Source organism: Bufo bufo, chromosome 1, assembly GCF_905171765.1.
Source record: "Bufo bufo chromosome 1, aBufBuf1.1, whole genome shotgun sequence".
NCBI classification, from domain to species: Eukaryota; Metazoa; Chordata; class Amphibia; order Anura; family Bufonidae; genus Bufo; species Bufo bufo.
In genome coordinates, this window is record NC_053389.1 from 678,900,377 (window position 1) to 678,921,753 (window position 21,377).

At 46.5% G+C, this 21,377-nt stretch overlaps 1 protein-coding gene across 1 annotated transcript in view; it reads left to right on the forward strand.

Moving 5' to 3' along the window:
- The window catches only part of FURIN (furin, paired basic amino acid cleaving enzyme), a 205,906-nt gene that overhangs the window by 149,552 nt on the left and 34,977 nt on the right, over positions 1–21,377 (forward strand). The window contains exon 6 of the mRNA XM_040414111.1: positions 4,552–4,628. Coding sequence (XP_040270045.1) covers positions 4,552–4,628 — 77 coding nt within the window. The remainder of the gene's footprint in view (positions 1–4,551; positions 4,629–21,377) is intronic.

Consider the following 21,377-nt stretch of genomic DNA (forward strand, 5'->3'; position numbering starts at 1 on the left):
GACTCCGATTGGAACTGCCCACTGCCACCAATGATGGGGGGGGGGGGGACCCTGTGGCCACTGCCACCAATGATTAATACTGGGGAGGGAGGGGGGTGGGTTTGAGTTACCATAGGGGGCACATGAGAGGCTGGGGGGGGGGGGGCACATGAGAGGCTGGCTGCCATGGTCAGCTCCCTGCTGTTGTGTGCACAAAGCACAGGGCAGCAGGGAGAGTGTAAAGTCCTATTCACCCTAATAGAGCTCTATTAGGGTGAATATGACAAGGGTTCTAGCCCTTAAGGAGGCCAATAGTTATTAAATAGTAAAAAAAAAAAAAAGTTTAAACACCCCCTTCCCCCCCAAATATAGAAAACAATATATCGCATATCGCACATGCTTAAAATTATATCGCAATATAGATTTTAGGCCATATTGCCCACCCCTATTGGAAACTGCACATGAAGGAAGCTTAATGGAGAAGTGAAAGGGGTGCTAAAATTGAAAATTTCAGCTGCTGTACACCCATGTCAGCATGGTTTGAATTGGAAGTGAAAGGTTGTGTTTATTTACACACAAATCTGAGTTGTCTTGCTTTACATTGTACAGCAGCTGAAATTTTAAAGTTTACAAAAAGATGGTCATTAGTTGTTTCCATCCAAAATTGGCCATTCTTAGGAGAATGTTACGGCAGTGGGTGTGGAACCACTGTGTCAACCAACAGATTTGAATTTGGGCTACTCCTAAGGTCGTTATTCTGGCAGTCCCCTGGGTTTCACTCTTTACTCCAGGAGGTACAGGTGTTAGTCTTTGTATGATTGACCTAACCCATAGATATCAGACACTGGTGCAGAGCAACGAGGGGCAAGGCAAAATTATAGCCAGAGGTAGGCCGAGGTCAGGGTCGGCAGAGTATGTGCTTAAGTTCGGGGCATGCAGTGGAGGGTCAGAATCCAGTAAACAGTCAGAGATTGGTACTCAGACTATAGAGATGGCACACCTCTGCAGAAACAACTAGTACCTCGGAACCGAAGCAGAGTTCGGTTTTAAAGTGGTTTTCCACTTGCGTCTTCGCAAATAACTTTACATCGGATATTCGGAGCCCATACATTCTAATACTGTACGGAGTACCGTATTATTCCGAAGCTTTGAACCAAGTGACTCAACACTAGTCATGAATATATAATTGAGGAGGGGGGAAGGGGTCTGAGTCGCCCTTCGGGCCCTGCTCATCAGCTGTCTCTAGGGGCCCCAGCTTTCAGACAAGCTCTGTGGCTTTTTTATTTATTTATTTTTTTAAGTATAGTGTTGTACTTTGTTTAGTGGCTGTGCTTGGGATTGCAGCTCAATCCCATTCTCTTTAATGGGACTTAGCTGCACAAAGGCCATATGACCAATGCACGTGATGTTACTGGCAAAGGAAGAGGACAAGGTACTTGCCTGAGAGCTATGGCCCCTTCCAACAGCGCTACCTTCCAGGAAGTGCCATCAGACCACCACCAATCAAATACTGATGACTGAGGATACAGTGAGGAACAGAAGTATTTGAACACCCTGCAGTTTTGCAAGTTCTCCCACTTAGAAATCATGGAGGGGTCTGAAATTCACATTGTATGTGCATTCCCACTCTGAGAGACAGAATAAAAAAAAAGAAAATCACATTGTATGATTTTTAAATAATTTATTTGTCTTGCACTGCTGAAGATAAGTATTTGAACGCCTGAGAAACAGCAAGAAGTCTGGCTCTCAAAGACCTGTTAGGCCCCTTTCACACGGGCGAGATTTCCGCGCAGGTGCAATGCGTGAGGTGAACGCATTGCACCCGCACTGAATCTGGACCCATTCATTTCTATATGGCTGTGCACATGAGCGGTGATTTTCACGCATCACTTGTGCGTTGCGTGAAAATCGCAGCATGCTCCTCTTTGTGCGTTTTTCACGTAACGCAGGCCCCATAGAAATGAATGGGGTTGCGTGAAAATCGCAGCATGCTCCTCTTTGTGCGTTTTTCACGTAACGCAGGCCCCATAGAAATGAATGGGGTTGCGTGAAAATCTCAAGCATCCGCAAGCAAGTGCGGATGCAGTGCGATTTTTCTCGCACGGTTTCTAGGTGACTATCGGGATGGGGACCCGATCATTATTATTTTCCCTTATAACATGGTTATAAGGGAAAATAATAGCATTCTGAATAAAGAATGCATAGTACAATAGGGCTGGAGGGGTTAAAAAAAAAGAAAATATTTTTTAACTCTCCTTAATCCACTTGTTCGCGCAGTCGGCATCTCTTCTGTCTTTTGTGAGGAATCGGACCTTTGACGTCACTACGTTCATCACATGGTCCGTCACATGATCCATCACCATAGTGATGGATCATGTGATGAGCGTAGTGACGTCATCAAAGGTCCTATTCCTCACAGAACAAGACAGAAGAGATGCCGGCTGCACAAACAAGTGGATTAAGGAAAGTTACATTTTTTTATTTATTTTTTTAACCCCTCCAGCCCTATTGTACTATGCATTCTGTATTCAGAATGCTATTTTCCCTTATAACAATGTTATAAGGGGAAATAATACAATCTACACTACAACTAACCCAAACTTCTGTGAAGAAGTTCAGGTCTGGGTACCACAGTCAGTTTTTTTTATCACGCGCGTACAAAACACATTGCACCCGCGCGATAAAAACTGAACATCGGAACGCAATCGCAGTCAAAACTGACTGCAATTGCGTTCCTACTCGCGTGGGTTTGCCGCAATGCACCGGGACGCATCCGGACACGCTCGTCTACAAGGGGCCTTACTGTGCCTTTAAAAAGTCCACCTCTACTCCACTCATTAATCTAACTTAGTAGCACCTGTCTGAGCTCTTTAAAGACACCTGTCCACCCCACAGTCTGTAGACGCCAACTACTACCATGGGCAAGACCAAGAGCTGTCAAAAGACCCCAAAGACAAAACTGTGGACCTCCACAAGGCTGGAAAGGGCTACGGGGCAATTGCCAAGCAGCTTGGTGAAAATAGATCAACTGTTGGAGCAATTGTTAGAAAATGGAAGAGGCTAAAGACTACTCTCGGTCTCCCTCGGACTGGGGCTCCATGCGAGATCTCACCTCGTGGGGTATCACTGATAAGAAAGGTGAGGAATCAGCCCAGAACTACAAGGTAGGAGCTGGTCAATGACCTGAAGAGAGCTGGGACCACAGTTTCAAAGGTCACTGTTGGTAGAACACTACGCCGTCATAGTTTCAAATCATGCATTGCACGGAAGGTTGCCCTGCTCAAGTCATCACATGTCCAGGCCCAAGTCTGAAGCCAATGACCATCTGGATGATCCGGAGGAGGCATGGGAGAAAGTCATGTGGTCAGATGAGACCAAAGTAGAACTTTTTGGTCTAAACTTCACTCGTGTTTGGAGTAAAAAGAAGGATGAGTTGCATCCTAAGAACACCATCCCTACTGTGAAACATGGGGGTGGTAACATCATGCTTTGGGGATACTTTTCTTTGAAGGAGACAGGACAAATGGCTGGGTCTTCCAACATGACAACGACCCTAAGCACACAGCCAGGATAACCAAGGAGTGGCTGCGTAAGAAGCAGATCAAGGTTCTGGAGTGGCCTAGCCAGTCTCCAGACCTAAATCCAATAGAACATCTTTGGAGGGAGCTGAAACTCTGTGTTGCTCAGCGACAGCCCCGAAACCTGACAGATCTAGAGGAGATCTGTGTGGAGGAGTGGGCCAAAATCCCTGTTGCAGTGTGTGCAAACCTGGTCAAGAACTACAGGAAACGTTTGACCTTTTGTAATTGCAAACAAAGGCTTCTGTACCAAATATTAACACTGATGTTCTCAGCAGTGCAAGACAAATTCTTTAAAAATCATACAGTACGATTTCCAGTTTTTTTTCTTTTTTTGGTTCGGTCTCTGAGTGGGAATGCACCTACAATATGAATTTCAAACCCCTCCATAATTTCTAAGTGGGAGAACTTGCAAAATCACAGGGCGTTCAAATACTTCTGTTCCTCACTGTATATCAAACTGTACTTAGAGTTCATCTATGAATGGAAGAGTTGGCTAGACATACTTAACACAGCAGTATAAAAAAGCTGAGGTTTATCAAATGCATAGGTTGTTTTTTTCTCCACAGACCAGACTGTGAAATTGGTTTTATTATCACCTTGACCTATAGTAGTAGATAGACGTAGATTTTTCATAGTAATTTATTTTCTTGGCATGTGTGTTTAATGAACAGTTGAATAATGCATGGTTAAACATTCATCTGCTTAGTAAGGAAAGGGAACTGAAAAAAAGACTGATTATTGATCTCTGTGAACTATTCTATGGCCACATTTGCCGCAGTGCACTTGAAATTTATTAGGAAGGAGCCATTAGGTTGATGAAAAACGGAATGCACTTGGATATCTTTATTCTTTTACAGCAGTCAGCTGAAAAGAGAAACAAATGATCTGGTGGAGAACAGATAAGAGGAAGTGATGTATATGCTTGTCACTGTAATTGACAATAGGTCTATTTTGTGTATTTGTTTTATCTTTTACAATTGTCTTTATTCAGGATCCAGCTGCCAGCTATGATGTCAATGACCAGGATCCGGATCCACAACCTCGATATACGCAGCTCAATGATAATAGGTAGGCCAACTTTCACTGCCATAGAAATGCCTAACTAAATAAAAGGCATTCCAGCCTTCTAGAATGGGCCATTTTATGGGTCCACAAAGCCCCCTGCCATAGGCCTGGATTCATCCAACAGAGAGCAAAAGAGTGTCCTTTTGGTTTCAGTTGGGATGGTCTACTTTTATTTTTTTTATTGTATAGAAAAGCATAATTGGACTACTCTTTTTCTATGCCAGGCATTCCAGTAAAAATTTTTAAAGTATAATGCGTGCTGAATGGGTTTTACATGACAGCCTAATGAAGATGTACTGTATGCCTGTGCAGTGGTCAGATGCTTCTATCAGAGGCATAGACTGGGAAATCCTCTGTGTGTAGAAGACGCAAATACAATCTGAACAGAGGCTTACCAGTATATATGTCTAGTCATACAGGTCATATGTTGTGGCTCTGCAGATTTCACGCTGTTTGAAGTTAGTTACAATAATGGGTCCTCCTTATTGTTGCTGCAGTAGCCACCTTCCTTCTTACATCATTTTCTGCATGATGTAAAATAATAAATAATTTTACACTACATGGAATCGGGTTAAAGTTTGTGGCCGGACAACCCCTATAAGCTAGGTATAGCTCTCAACTGCTTCCTTCACGTCCTGTGTTCATAACCGTTTTATGTACAGAACTTCCAGGAAAATGTCCCATGTTTAAAACATTAAGATTTGAAAAAATAAATTAAGAGCATGTGTACTTATCCTTGGTCTTTGGAAATAAATCTCAACTTGACATTTTTGTTCTGAGAATTTGTTGCTATGCATCTAGCAGATGGGATGATGGGTTGCAGTTCAGCCAGAACAAATCTGCATAATAGTAACCACTACATTAAAATAAAACCTGCATTTATATGTAATTGTCTTCAATCCATCCTCCAATATGTATCTGCTCTGTTATATTTAGTTTATCCGAGATTCATCTATTTTACGTTTTACCAGCTTTGTTTATACATAAATAGGCACATGTACCTTTTTTCATGAAAATGACAGATAAAGTGGTTATCCCATTATTAATGTAAAAAATTAAAATCAGACATCATATACCTCAAGACATTCTTTCTAACAAAGCTAGAACCTGTACCTCACATGGATCCAGAGATCCCCCCTTTCATTGCTTCAATTGCCATGCTAAACTTCTGTCAAGCTGGCATCTCGGGGGGGCGTGCCATTTGTGCGGGCATCTCGGGGGGGCGTGCCATTTGTGCGGGCATCTCTCTCCCTTTCGCAGCTTAGGAGGCAATTGAAGGATGGAATGGAGCGTGTGTCCACCTCAGCGTGGTGAACAGAGAAATTAGAAAAAGAACAAACAGCAGGTTGCGCTATACAGATACATTTTATTGAATAACACAATATACAAAATATTTAATTACATGAAATTACTAAGTATTCACATCCAGTTGCAGGTTTGAAACCTGCAGAATATTTTTCATGGGACAGCTCCTTTAATTATTAAGAGAGTTGATCATAACACTTGATTTTGGGTGGATATAATTTTTTTTTTAGTGTTCACACTTCCCTCATTTTAAATATAGCCTTCCCAAAGACCGCACCCCACCCTCCCTGGCTTTTGTCTATGATTCAGGAGGAATGGGGGACAATGCTGTAATTTTTCACGTCCTCTTATGGACACTGCTTCATATTATGAAGCTTAATTGAAGAAGCCCCTAAATTGTAGCAATGTGAGCACCAAGTACTTTAGATCTAGAGGGGTTGGGGAATGTTGAAAATGATACACTTGTTTTAGATGCAGTTAATCGTACAAACTTATCAAACTTTAGTCAGACTTTATGGGATTCATCAGAACGAAAGGGCTGAAGTCTCTAACCTTTTGGTGTGCACTGTCGGCTTCACCCGTGGATTCACTTAAAATCATTAGTTTGCTGATACTGTGCAGCTTATTAAGAAATTATACATATTTTTAAAAAAAAATTCTGACATCTTCCACTGAAGAGAGCGTTTTGATAATCTGTACAAGTGTAACTCCAAATTATTTCAGTAATGGAACTTAAAAGGTGAAACTAACATGAGATAGACTCATTACATGTAAAGTGAGATATTTCAAGCCTTTATTTGTTATAATTTGGATGATTATGGTTTATAGCTTATGAAACCCCAGAGTCACAATTTTGAGGTACCCTTTGCTCAGGGGGTATGGATTAGCCTACTAGAGTATGACACTTTGAGCCTAGAATTTTGAACCTTTTCACAATATTCTAATTGTGTTCTTGCATGGCAAGACCACTTACTGTTATCTCACATATGTATTCTTATTATTATAGCCAAATTTACCACCCTACCTCCTCCCACAGTTTTTACACTACATAGACAGTAATATACCGAAATGTGCGGATTGTTCCCGATTGGTGTGCTATTACTTTGTGTAACGTTTCGCCGAATGGTTCACGAAATATCTGCGTTTTTGTGGTGAAATTGGTCCCATAGGAATGAATGGCGGAGTGTGAGCTGAAAAAAAATTATTCTAAATTCTAAAGCCACCTCAAATTTGAAGGGCAATTTCTAAACTGAGACTGTGCCTTCATTTTTAATATTTCAGAGACATACTATACATCAAAATATAGGTCTGGGTCTTGTGATTCTCACAATGTAAAGCTCTTTGCCGTAGGATTTATATTTTTTAATCTACAGCCGTTTGAAGAAGACAACCGCCAGTGAAGTGAGCGAGTTGGAGCAGTTTGTTTTTAACCGCTCTACTCTGCCCTTGCTGTAGAGTGAGTTGCCATAGGAACCCAGGTGTGTGAGCAGCCAGCAGAGTGACAAAAGCTAGAGTGTGAGCTGAAAAATCAGGACATGATTTCTAAACTGCCACCACTCCCTCATTTTCAAGCCCACCTACACAAATCTGCTGCTAATGTTTTTATAAATGTATGTTTTAATGTAACTGTTAAGCACCTTGGGCAACAACATTGCAATTAAATGTGCTATATAAATAAATACAAGTTGAAATGCATTTCTCACTTTACCAAGCTTACCATGTGCACTTTTTAAATTTGATCAATCAATTGGTTAGTATAATGTTTACTATCTTTACTCACTCCAAACACTCCACACAGTTACTCTGCCCACTCCATAAAGTTACTCTGCCCAGTCCAACCTGTCCACAGTTACTCCAGCCACTCCAACCACACAACAGTTACTCAAGCCACTCCACCCAGTTACCCCGCCCACTCCAGTAGTAGACTACTTGTGGAGGCAAGAATACTTCACACAATTTCCCCAGAAATTTTAGCTTTTCTAGTTTTAAGTAGTTGCATTACTGAAATAAATTAACTTTTGCACAATATTCGAATTTTTCGCGTTTCACCTGTATACAAATACAGGTTCCATCTAGTCTCATCACATAATTTGTTTTAAGGCCGATCTAAGACTGTCCTGCAACAAATATCTCAACTTCCTCGATGTACTTTTATATTGGACATGAAATGATAAAACAGGCGTGATCATCACCCTTTGTATTCAGTGTACATACCATACCTGCTCTCATAATTCTCTTTGGGCAATTGCCAGTATCTTGAATCAAAAGGAAACCAAAATTAATTCTAGTGAACTCCAGGCAGACATCTCACATAATTTTCTCTTAGAGTAACTGAAGATTGTGGACATCAGTTTAGTTTAGAATTAGATAGTGGCACATTCCAGTGTATTGACATTGTGACTCCTGCTCCTAAATTTCTTGTACAGCATGTAAACACACACTATTTTTTTATTTTTATCACTCGTTTTTTAGATAGTAAAACAGGTTTGAGGAGGCAGATCAGACTGGGTCCACCACTGACAATAGGTGATGTACGCAGCTTGTCTTCTCCGCCTCCCTGCACTTTGACCTCTGTACAGGTCATATAGCATATAGCTCACAACATACTGATAAGTCATCTCACAGGTTCCTAAGTCCATGTGTCTACTATGAAACAAATCTGTGAACTTCTTAGCAACAGCTCAGATGAGATGGCCATCCCATAATCATGTACAGGGAAATTAAATAAAAAAACAAAAAAACAAACCTGCAATCAGAAAATAATAAAACATGTTCTTTTCATCTTTTGTTTTTGGTTTTAATTAGTAAAATAAATGTAGTTGATACTTTATCATGAAAGAAATCTTTACACAATGACAGGTGATCAGTCGAACGGTGTCCATAGCCTTTAAAATGATTTTGATTATGTGCTTCATTAATACAAAATTAAGCAACTTTCTACATAGTCTTCATTTAAAAAATTTCCTGCAGTTTCTGTATGTCCTTCACCAGGCTGCTGGTGGTGCTGCTGAGTATATATAAATCTGTCAGAACACTACTCCGCTCGCCCCCTCCTTTCTATTAGTATTATATATTGCAGCAGGAGGTTGTACACAGCACATGGAGAGAGGATCCAAGGAGGGCAGGCTGTACGTAGGGAAGAGAGTACACATAATGTAGTTTCAGGGGGGGGAATCATAAAGGGTGTGCCCAAGTGTAAACAGGGGACCCATTACAAACTGTGCAGGGAGTGCATAACACACACCTCAGCATCAGTAAATGTCAGTACAAGTGAGAGGAAGGTCCGATCAGGAAGTAAGATGTGGTAGTTCAGGAGACTAAGCGAAGGCAGTATCATCCTAGGCACACAGATCTCATGTCCAGCATGTATTAGAGAGAAGTCTGGAACTAATAGCAGGTTGTAAACTGAATATCAGGTGGTCTGAAAAGGACTTAAAAGAGGTTATCCAGGTTCAGAGGTGAACCCGGACATACCCTTATTTTCACCCAGACAGCCCCCCTGAGGCTAGCATCGGAGCATCTCATGCTCCGATGCGCTCCTTTGCCCTGCGCTAAATTGCGCAGGGCACGGCCTCTTGTTTTCAATAACACACTGCCGGGCGGAAACTTCCGCCCTGCAGTGTGTTCGGTGACGTCACCGGCTCTGAGGGGCATGCTTTAGCTCTGCCCTAGCAGTTTTACTGGCTAGGGCAGAGCTAAATCCCACCCATCAGTGCCGGTGACTTCACCGGGATTCCTGGCAGCCCCATGGAGAGCCCTGCTACGTCACCGGATCTCCAAAAAAAGCCTTTGCCCTGCGCAATTTAGCGCAGGGCAAAGGAGAGCATCTGAGCATGAACTGCTCCGATGCTCATGTCAGGGGGGCTGCCGGGGTGAAAATGGAGGGATGTCCGGGTTCAGCTCTGACCCCGGACAACCCCTTTAATGTAATGACGATTGCAGACTGAACCAGACCATACCTTCTTAAAAGAAGTTGGCCATATTTGAAATTGTTCAGCGTTTGCTCAAAGAAAGAGATTTTTCTTTTGATCGAACGTTCCAAGAAAAATCTTTCCTCAATCACCTGGTTTCATTGAACATGTATGGCCAATTTGAACAACTGTAACTACCATTATGGGCTAAAATGTATGTGGCTGTGTCTGCAAAACAGGCTGATTAAGTGTGTTGTTCAACCATGAACTAACATATCTAATGTGTATGGCCACCTTCATAGATGCGCATGAAAGTGACTGTCCTTGCAAGGCTGTGAGGACAACGTAAAGGTGTTTTTTGCTTCCCCCATCTTGATGACCTATCATCGGGATAGTACAAGAAAATTTTGACTAGAACCTTCAGAATCACAGGTGCATATCCATGAAGCAAACATGATTATAAAAAAGAAAATGGCTGCACACCATTATACATACAAACAATGGAGCTAAGAAATGGTGATCATTCTAAATAAGTGGTACAATACCTACTATAAAGGAGTCCATGAAAGCTCTTAGCGCACATATTTGATCAAAGGTGTGTCATGCCCATCTACCAGGCATCAAGGTGGCTTCCACAGATAGGTCCCTAACACTAATATACCACCTCTCTTTGGACTTGCCTAAGCCTACAATATTCAGGGCAGTGCAGGAACCAGCTACATTTCTACTCTGCTCAGAAGCCCCAGGCAGATGGGCGTGTTCAGTCTAAAAGAGGCGCTACCCTCAATTAATACTGCAAGAAAATTTAGACTAGAACCTAGAGAGGCAGTATATTAGTGTTAAGGACCCATCTGTGGAAGCCACCTTGATGCCTGGTAGATGGGCCCGACACATGTTTGATCAAATATGTGTGCTAAGAGCTTCCATTGACTCATTTATAGTAGGTATGATACCACTTTTATTTAGAATGATTCCCATTTCTGAGCTCTATTGTTTGTGTGTATAATGGTGTGCAGCCATTTTCTTTTTTACTATCAGGATGGGTCATCAGTATTAAATCAGTGGGCGTCCAACTCCCAGCACCCCTGCCAATCAGCTGTATGACAAGAACTCGGTGCTTCTTCGAGCACTGCATTCTCTTCGCTGTTTACGTGCTCGCTGACAACATTGCAGCAGCAAGCAATGTAATCATAGCTTCTCCGTCCCACTCGCTTGAATGGTACAGACCAATTGTAGTTACTCTGTCCCCTTCAAGTGAATCGGAAAACGGAGCTGTAATGTCGACGTCACGTCAAGCATGTAAACAGTGAAGAGAATGCAGCACTCGTATGAACACTGCATTCTCTTCATACAGCTGATGGGCGGGAGTGCTGGGAGTCAGAAACCTTCAGATCTAATATTGATAATCTATCCCCATCAAAATAAGGGAAGCCCTTTTAACCCTTTGAGGACCAAGGGACGTATTTGTCCCATTTTTTTAATTGCCTGTATCGTCTGATTAAGAACTTAAAATACTTTTCTCGCCCATATTCCTTGGGGGACACAGGAAACCATGGGTATAGCTCTGCTCCCTAGGAGGCGTGACACTAAGTGAAAGCTGTAAGCCCCTCCTCCATCAGCTATACCCTTCAGCCTGGAGAGAGAGACTACCAGTTTTTGCTTAGTGTCCAAGGAGGCAAGACACTCCCTGCTTAGGCAGGGTTGTTTTCCTATAATTTTTTATTTTTTGCGTTATTTGTTGTTTTTAATTTGGTTTTTTTCTACTTACAGGGACAACAGAGGCGCACTAGACCCCTCTGTTTTCTCCCGGGGTTGAGTCGCGCCAGTGCCGGTAATACCGCACTGCCGCCTCCCCCACAGAAGACAAGGTGGACCAGGGCAGCCTCGCTCCCCTGCGTCCCGCCAGCTCAAGGGTCGCCCGCACGCCAAGTCCCTCCCCCGGCTTCCTGCCACTGCGGTGCCAGTGGCTCAAGGGGCGACCCTGCTGGATGGATTGAGGGCGAAGACAGCGTATGGTGAGAGTGGCTGCTCCAGCCTCCCCTTCCCTCCCTCCCACCGCTGCTACATCTCTCCGTGGTGTCCATCAACCCCCCCCCCTCCCCCATGGGCATATCGGGGCCGGCAACTTTACCGGCCATCATTTGGGGGGGACTTCGTTCTGGTGTTGCAGACCCAGGACAAGGTGGTTCTTAGGGGGGTGATTACCACTTCAACGGCAGGGCAGTCAGGGGGACGGCTGTATGACGAGTCGTCACATTCAGGCGGGGGGCCGCTTACTTGGCGCGAACGGCACCTTTTCATGGCCGGCACTTCATCTACCTAGGGGGTTAAATCATTTTGCCGCGCGCGCGCGGCTCTGCTTCTCCTTCAGCGCGGCAAGGGGGGGGCGGAGCTTCCTACATGCGCTCCGCTACTTCCTGGTTCGTCGGGCTCCACATCTCAGGTGCTGCGTGGAACCCTCTCTGCCGTCCGATCCTGAAGCTATTCATCTCCGTGCCTGCCGCCTCTCCTCCACAGCCTCCCTTCAGTCTGCTGCCCTTGCTGTCTGCCGCTTGCATCATCTGGGTCTGGTAGGACTGTTAACCCCCTCCGTGCCACCAGTACTGTTACTTGGGTGTGATCCCCGTTTTTCACCTGGGGTCTCCCACTTTAAGTGCAACTTTTTTTTTTTTTTTTTCCACCATGTCAGACCCTTCTGCAGCTGCCAAGCCTTGGTACCATGCCTGTACCGCTTGTAGGGAAGCCTTTCCCCGGGGGCAGTCTGATCCGCACTGTCCTGCATGCCGAGCTCCACCGCAGCCTCAGTCGCCCGCTGTGTCGCTCCCTGCTTCCTCTGACCCGCCTGACTGGGCTAGATCCCTGTCCCAGGCCGTGGAAAGCCTCACTCATGTCGTGGGCCGCCTAATAGACAGGCCGCCTACCCCGCAGGACGCCACTCTTACTGTCGCGCCCTCCGGGTCCATCGCTTCTGCCGCTGCGGCGGGTTCACCCTCTCTTAGTGACCCTTCCCGAGCTAGGCACTCTCAGAAGCGTTTTAGAGTAGAGCGAGCCTCCTCCTCGGATGCCTCCCTCTCCCCGCCACGCGTGCGCACTCAGACGGGCCTCTCCTCTCCAAAGGATTCGCTCTCTGAAGGTGAATTGGCGGTTTCAGATTTGGAAATGGACTCGGCCCTGCCGTCCAAGCTAGCCTCAGCGATGGGTCAACTCATCTCTGATATTCGTGACACCTTTAAGGTGCAAGATGACCCCCCTAGCTCTGACGCAGCTAGCGTCTCCTTTATCAGACCCAGGCAGGCCTCAAAAGTTTTTCCAATCCACTCTGATTTCTCCTCCGTGGTGTCTAAGGCTTGGGCTCGCCCGGACGCCCGTTTTGTCAACCCCAAGAAGCTGGACATTTGCTATCCTTTTCCGGCCGATGTCGTGGCCACCTGGTCGTCCCCACCCAAGGTGGACCCCCCTGTGGCCCGTTTGTCAAAGAACACGGCCATCCCTGTTCCCGACGGGTCCTCTCTTCAGTCAGCGGAGGACCGTCGCATGGAGACCCTTTCCAAGGGCATTTTTGCTGCCTCCGGTTCTGCCCTCAGACCGTTTTTTGCCTCTGCTTGGGCAGGTAAAGAAATTTCTGCTTGGGGTGCGCAGCTGGAGCAGGAGTTGGACTCGGACGTCCCCATCCAGGACCTACGTTCCTTGGCCCAGCTTATTATTCGGGCCGGGAATTTTGTTTGTGAGGCCTCCCTTGATGCGGGAGCCCTTATAGCACGCTCCTCCGCCCTGACAGTTTCTGTCAGGAGGGAACTCTGGCTGAAGGTTTGGAAGGCGGACGCTGCCTCCAAACGTTCCTTGGCGGGGCTACCGTTTGCGGGTTCCCGCCTTTTCGGGGTCCGCCTAGACGAGCTTATTTCGGAGGCCACGGGTGGTAAAAGCACCCATCTTCCTCAACCCCAAGCCAGGGGCGTCCCCCGCGGACGACCTAGTGCATCTCGTTTTCGGTCCTCCCGCAGGACCTCTGGGGCTCCCCCCACAGCTGCCGCTTCAGTCCCTCCCCAGGATAAGCGTAGGAAGCCGTTTTTTCGGGCGCAGCCCTCCTGGCGCAGGCCGCAGGCTGCCCGCACACCCGCAGCAAAACAGTCCTCTGCCTGAAGGCGCGCCCCCACCCACCCGGGTGGGGGGCCGGCTCCTCCTTTTCAGGGACGTCTGGATGGCTCACGTCTCCGACGCCTGGGCTCTCGAAATTGTGTCCTCCGGATACAAAATCGAATTCGCGTCCTTCCCTCCAGATCGGTTCTTTCGCTCCCGCCCGCCGCGGGACCCGAAAAGCGCGGCTGCGTTCTCCGCGGCTGTTCAAGCCTTACTGGACAGAGGGGTGATTACCCCCGTTCCTCTAGAGGAAAGGTTCCAAGGGTTCTATTCGAACCTCTTTGTAGTTCCCAAGAAGGGAGGTTCGGTGCGGCCCATTTTGGACCTCAAAAAGCTCAACCGTTTTCTCCTCCTTCGACGGTTTCGGATGGAGTCCCTCCGTTCCGCGGTGGCTTCCCTGGAGCGGGGAGACTTCATGTCTTCCATCGATATACAGGATGCCTACCTCCATGTTCCGGTAGCCCGGTGTCACCATCGCTTCCTCCGATTCGCCGTGGGGGACCTCCACTTCCAATTTGTCGCCCTTCCCTTTGGGCTGGCAACAGCCCCCCGGGTGTTCACCAAGGTCCTGGCCCCGGTTTTGGCCTTACTCCGTTCCAGGGGTGTTTTTCTGCTACCGTACTTGGACGATATCCTCATCAAGGCTCCGTCCCTTTCTCAAGCGGTTGCCAGCGTGGATCTCACTCTAGAGACTCTGGCGAGGTTCGGTTGGGTCATCAACTTCCCCAAGTCCTCCCTTCCCCCCTCCAGACAACTGGTCTTCCTGGGAATGCTTTTAGACACGGGAGCGGCGGAGGTACGTCTTCCCTCGGAAAAACGATTGACCCTCCGCCGGGCGATTCGGGGTCTCCTTCTCCACCGTCGACTGTCCTTCCGCTTCTGCATGCGGGTCTTGGGGCAGATGGTTGCCTGCTTCGAGGCGATCCCATTTGCGCAGTTTCACTCCCGCCCTCTCCAACGGGCGATCCTCTCCTCCTGGGACAAATCGCCGCAGTCTCTGGATCATCCCTTCCATCTATCGCCTCCGGTGCGGTCATCTCTCCGCTGGTGGTTACAGTCCCCTCTTCTGGGCAGGTCCTTTCTGCCGCTCAACTGGTTGGTGGTTACAACCGATGCCAGTCTCTTGGGCTGGGGAGGCGTGTTTCCTCCCCGATCCGTCCAGGGCATTTGGTCTCCATCGGAGTCCAAACTCTCGATCAATGTCCTGGAGCTGAGAGCGGCCCTTCTGTCTCTGCGACACTGGACTCATCTGCTGAAGGGTCATCCAGTTCGTGTGCAATCGGACAACGCCACGGCCGTGGCATACATAAACCACCAGGGGGGCACTCGCAGCGCTGCAGCGATGCGGGAGGTCACCAGCATTCTCCGTTGGGCGGAAGCCCACGTCCCGGCTCTATCGGCAATTTTTATTCCAGGGGTGGACAATTGGGCGGCGGACTTCCTCAGTCGCACCACTGTCGACCCCGGCGAGTGGTCTCTTCACCCGGAGGTATTCGAGGCCATTTGCCTTCGTTGGGGCATGCCGGACGTGGACCTCATGGCCTCCAAGTTCAATCACAAGGTCCCCGCCTATCTGTCCAGGGCCAGGGATCCGGGAGCTTGCGGAGCCGACGCCCTCGTTCGTCCTTGGCGAGGCTTCGCGCGTCCGTACATATTCCCTCCCATCCCACTCCTGCCCAAAGTCCTTCGGAAGATCGCGGCGGAGGGCGTCTCAGTGATTCTGGTCGCTCCGGACTGGCCCCGCCGGTCTTGGTATGCCGACCTCATGCTGCTCCTGGCAGACGCGCCCTGGCCGCTGCCCGCCAGGGAAGATCTTCTCTCTCAGGGACCGATCTTCCACCCGCGTTTAAGGTCCCTACGTTTGACGGCGTGGTTGTTGAGACCACCGTCTTGACACGTAGGGGTTTTTCTGCGGACGTCGTCCGCACCATGATCCGTGCCCGCAAGCCGTCCTCTTCTAGGATCTATTATAGGACCTGGAGGACCTATTTGGGGTTCTGTGCCGATCTGGGGATTCCTCCGCTCCGCTTTTTTCTCCCCACTGTTTTGTCCTTCCTGCAGAGCGGACTCGCCCAAGGTCTGGGTCTTAGTTCTTTGAAGGGTCAGGTGTCTGCGCTGTCCATTTTGTTTCAGCGCCCACTGGCCCCCCTTGGTCCTGTCAAGACCTTCCTTCAGGGCGTGGCTCACGCGGTTCCCCCGTACCGCCCTCCGGTACCGCCCTGGGACCTGAACCTGGTTCTCTCAGCGCTCCAGGCTTCTCCTTTCGAGCCTCTGCGGACGGTTTCCTTGCGACTTCTGTCCTGCAAGGTTATTTTCCTTGTGGCCGTCACCTCTCTTCGTAGGGTGTCCGAATTGGCTGCACTCTCCTGTCTGGAACCTTTCCTAGTGTTCCACCAGGACAAGGTGGTCCTTCGTCCGGTCCCTTCCTTCCTTCCTAAGGTGGTCTCCGCCTTTCATCTGAACGAGGACATCGTTCTCCCCTCTTTGTGTCCTTCCCCTTCCCACCCCCGGGAGAGGGAGCTTCATCGCCTGGACGTTGTCAGGGCGCTCAAGGTTTACCTGGAGGTGACCAGCTCTTTCAGGCGTACTGACTCGCTCTTTGTGGTTCCGGAGGGGTTGCACAGAGGGATGGCGGCGTCCAAAGTTACTATCGCCCGTTTGGTCAAGATGGCTGTTACTGAGGCTTATCTCGCCAAGGGCAAGGTTCCGCCCCTTGGTGTTACCGCTCACTCCACTAGAGCGATCGGAGCTTCCTGGGCTCAGAGGAATCGGGCTTCTACGGAGCAGATTTGCAAGGCGGCCACGTGGTCCTCCTTGCACACTTTCACCAAGTTCTACAGGGTGCATACTCATGCGTCGGCTGACGCTGCTTTAGGCCGTCTGGTGTTGCAGGCGGCAGTTGATTGATGCCTCTGGTGTTGGTCTAGTTGTTCTGGTCCCTCCCTTCTGGGACTGCTCTGGAACGTCCCATGGTTTCCTGTGTCCCCCAAGGAATATGGGCGAGAAAAGGAGACTTTTGTATTACTTACCAGTAAAGTCTCTTTCTCGCTCTTCCTTGGGGGACACAGCACCCACCCTTCATTTGGGTTTACAGTTGTGGTTCCGGCTTGGTTGCCCCCGTTGGGGCTTGACAGTTCTTTTTTTCCGGTTGGTGGTTATCTTTCACTACTTGGACACGCAACTGGTAGTCTCTCTCTCCAGGCTGAAGGGTATAGCTGATGGAGGAGGGGCTTACAGCTTTCACTTAGTGTCACGCCTCCTAGGGAGCAGAGCTATACCCATGGTTTCCTGTGTCCCCCAAGGAAGAGCGAGAAAGAGACTTTACTGGTAAGTAATACAAAAGTCTCCTTTTTTTTTGTTTGAGTCAAAATATAAGTTCTTATCAACAAATGGTTCTAGCTTTTTGCCAGTTATTTCATGAAATGGCTTAGTTACAGCAACTGAAGTGTACGAACTTCAGTTGCCGTAAAAAAAAAAAAATTGAGCTTCTTTTGGCCTTCCATTAAAAGTAACCTAAATAGTCACATTTGTCCCGTGTCATAACTTCTCCCCCAAAAATGACAGGTGTCGAAATGGTTTTATTTATTGTTCAAATACATTCTTAAATGGAAAAAAATATAATTATTTTTATATTGATGACGGTAATCTTACGGTCCTCAAAGGGTTAAAGGCTTGCACATTGTGTGGTTGGTTTGATGCATGTAGACATGAGAAACTAAATGGGCCTTTTTTAAGCCTTGCGCTAAGCATATTTGATTTAGCTTTATCTCAATAGAAAAGTATTGCTGGAATCTGGTTGAGAAAATGCAGAAATGTCTTTCTGCCTTGAAACTGGAAGAATGGTGAAGGAAAGATTAAAAGCAGGCTTACATTTTGGTTTTTATCAGTTCTGTAAGCCTGTGGTCAGGCTCTACATCATTAATAGATAATTAAAGTAAAGGAAAAAAAGCATTTTTGAAGATTAAAAGCATTCCAAAGTCTGACCTACTATTAATTAGTAGTGGACAGTGCATTTATATGTAAAATCAGTGTCTTCATTTTTTTTTTCCTGCGTGCCAGAATCCTTTTCCTCTGCTAAAATTACAGATAAGCCTATTTTATTTTATTTTTTAAATATCATTTTGCCACATTCTGAAATATGTAATAAGCTTCCAGACTGGACATAAATATGAAAGTGGATGGGGAACTCATATTAGTCTGGGAAAGCAATGTTCCCTTGCACGCTTCACTTCCTGTAAAGGCCCCTGGTCAGAAAGCACATAAGTAGTTGAAGTAGGAATTGACAGAAAATTACTTTCCATAACTTGGTGACATTTTTTTAGATATTGTAGGGTTTTCTCTCCGTAAATATAGTGTCCTCATGGTGCAGCGGAGTTCACTTATGAGACTTTTAACCACACATGATGCCCTGCAAGTTTCATGCACGGTTCTATTAAGGCCTCTCACACACGAACGTTGTGTGCCCGCTGCCGTATTGCGGCCCGCATACGGCAGGTCTGCAGTACATGGGCATCGGCCCGTGTGCACTCCGCATCGCGGATGCGGACCTATTCACTTGAATGGGTCCGCAATCACAGAGATGCGGTACGGAAACACAGATCGGAACACCACAGAAGCACTACGGAGTACTTCTTTGGTGTTTCTGTCCGTGCCCCCGCACTAAAATAGAACTTGTTCTATTTTCTTGCGATGCGGACGGATCATGGACCCATTCAAGTTGAATGTGTCTTGATCTGTCCCGGCTGCCGCGCGGATGTTGCCCGTGCATTGGGGGACTGCAAATTGCGGTCCCCAATGCAAGGAACGGATGCACAACGTTCGTGTGCAAGAGGCCTAATTAGAATAGGACCCATTCACGATACTCCACAGACATTGTAAATGGTTGCCTCTGCAACTGTTTCCTCCAGCGTGCACTTATGTCCCCCCCCCACGTCTGTTTTTAGACCAGGCAGGAGGTGACTCACTTTGTGAATATAGGCCCCAAGGAGTGCCCAGATGTATGGGCTCACAATGGAACAAAAAAATCTTCTCTGGACACCTCTTGGGGCTAAAGCCATAACATCTTTCAAGAATAGTTAAAGGAGGATATTCCTTTAGCAAAGACAATACCTCTACCATGAGAGAGAACCCTTAAAGGGGTTATCCAACCCCTATAATGCTCCTCAAATGCCCAGGCACCGGTTATACCCAGCCATCCATCCAAACCAAACCCAGGAGTGACTGGGTTAAGTATAACCTGTATGAGGTACCTGGGCATTTTGGGGGACATTATAGGGGTTGGATAACTCCTTTAAACTGGACTCCTAGGTTGCAAAGAATCTCCCTTTTTCATTTGAGGAAATTATGTGAATAACCGTAAATCTGTGGAAGAAAAAAAATCTGAATCTTCTACTGTAGCATTTAAACAGTAGGGTTATATTTCACATGAGCGAATCCATTGTGGGAATCGCGCTCGGTGTGTGTGTGTGACTCTCCGCTCTGGACTTGCAGGAGCACATGGCATTATACTGATTTATAATGCTGTGTGCCTCTGCTTGACCTTACTTCTACAGAATCATACTGACATAAAGCTGTCTGTATTATCCCATAGAAGTAAGGTGAAGCAGAGGCACACAGCATTATAAATCAGTATAATGCCATGTGCTCCTGCAAGTCCAGAATAGAGGATCACGCTCACACACTTTAGCGTGATTCCTGCAATGGACTTGCTTGTGTGAAACGGCGCTAATATTATCAGTACTTTATAAAATCTGACTCTTTAGATTCACCTTGACAAGAAACCAAGGGGGGGATTTATCAAACTGGTGTAAAGTAGAACTGGTTTAGTTGCCTATAGCAACCAATCAGATTCCACCTCCTTTGAAAAGTGGAATCTAATTGGTTGCTGTGGGCAACTACGCCAGTTCTACTTTACACCAGTTTGGTAAATCTCCCCCCAAATCCCTTCTTTTATTCTTAGCTGATGTTTCCGTGGAGAGCAGCAGCCATTTCTGGTTCTGCTTACTGTTTTCTGTAGGGCTGTGTGTGTTTTGAAGCCAGGGTCTCAGAGGACCTTTTTATTTGGGTGTCCCCTGGTCCATCCATAGAAAAACAGTTCAGAGATTGAACAGGGAGAAAGGACAGGTAAATCTGTCAGGAAACGTCTTTGCACCTAATTAGCAAGCAAAAATACTGTGACATATGACATTTACCTGAGGGTATGGAAGACCTTTAACAGCTTTATTGGGTTAGAGCAGGATCCCGTAGGCAAGCCTAATATTACTGCGATTCTGGATTTCCTCCAGGCAGGGCTTGACAGGCAGGGCAGCATTAAGAGCGGTTTTTATTTTAGGTTCGTCGATCAGTTGATGATTACTCAATTCATTGAAAAACCTTTATTAGGTTATTCTTGGCAAAACAAAAGCCTGCCTTTTTCTATTACCTGTTTAGTGTATCTTTTTTTTTTTTTTTTTTTTTAATCCACCCTTTTAAATGTAGAAGCGTTTGCTATATGTCTGTGTTTAGACCTATGTTTCCCCTTGCTAGTGTGAGACCTAATGTAGCATTAAGTGTGTGCTTCCTTTCATGGTCCAGTAAACCTGCTGCTTTAAGGGCTAATTTATGAGCTTTTCCCGAACACTGTCGACTTGTAAAATTTGTAGGACTAGTCTATAACCATCCAAGAATTTTGCAGCTACAAATGATACTCGGGAGAACTGCAATCCAGAAGAAACCTGTGCTGTGCAGTTTTATGTGGGGCAGGCAGCATTTTTGTTATGTTTGTGCCCCCTAAGGATTTGCCGTTCACAGTACTTGATTTTTTTTTATGCTATGGCTTAAAAGTGCTGACTACTTGTGTCATCCTTAAATGATGGCAGTTTTGTGTATTTTACAGTTTACCATTTTGTGACCTTGTTTTACTTTGCTAAAAGACGTCTTGGGTTTCATTTTAACCCTTTATCAGAGCATTGTATGTTCCTCTGGTTAGTTCAGTGTCCCAGCATGCTTGGGATCAACAGGTTTTTTTTTGTGCGGCCAAAGATGGCAGTGTAGCCGTGCATCCATAGGAATGGAGTTGACCCCCGGATCACAACAAATCCTGCAGGGTTGTATTTTTTGCAAATTCTGCTGTCATTGCAACCTAAAAGTTTCACTCTGACCCAATTTATTTCTATGTCTGCACTGCTACACTATGATCCTTGGTCACCCAACAGCTATTGCACTCAAGGTCACCGTGTAGCCCCAGCCATAGGCTTCCTGCGAATGGTTGCAGGTTGTCGAGCAAAATTTCTGCATGGGTTTTCATGCAAATTTCTCTGCATTTCTGCATTAAAATCTGCTTGTGTTACTTGTGGATTTTGATGCATTGCAAACGGTGAAATCTGCAGAAACAATTGACAAGCTGCAAATTTCAAAATCC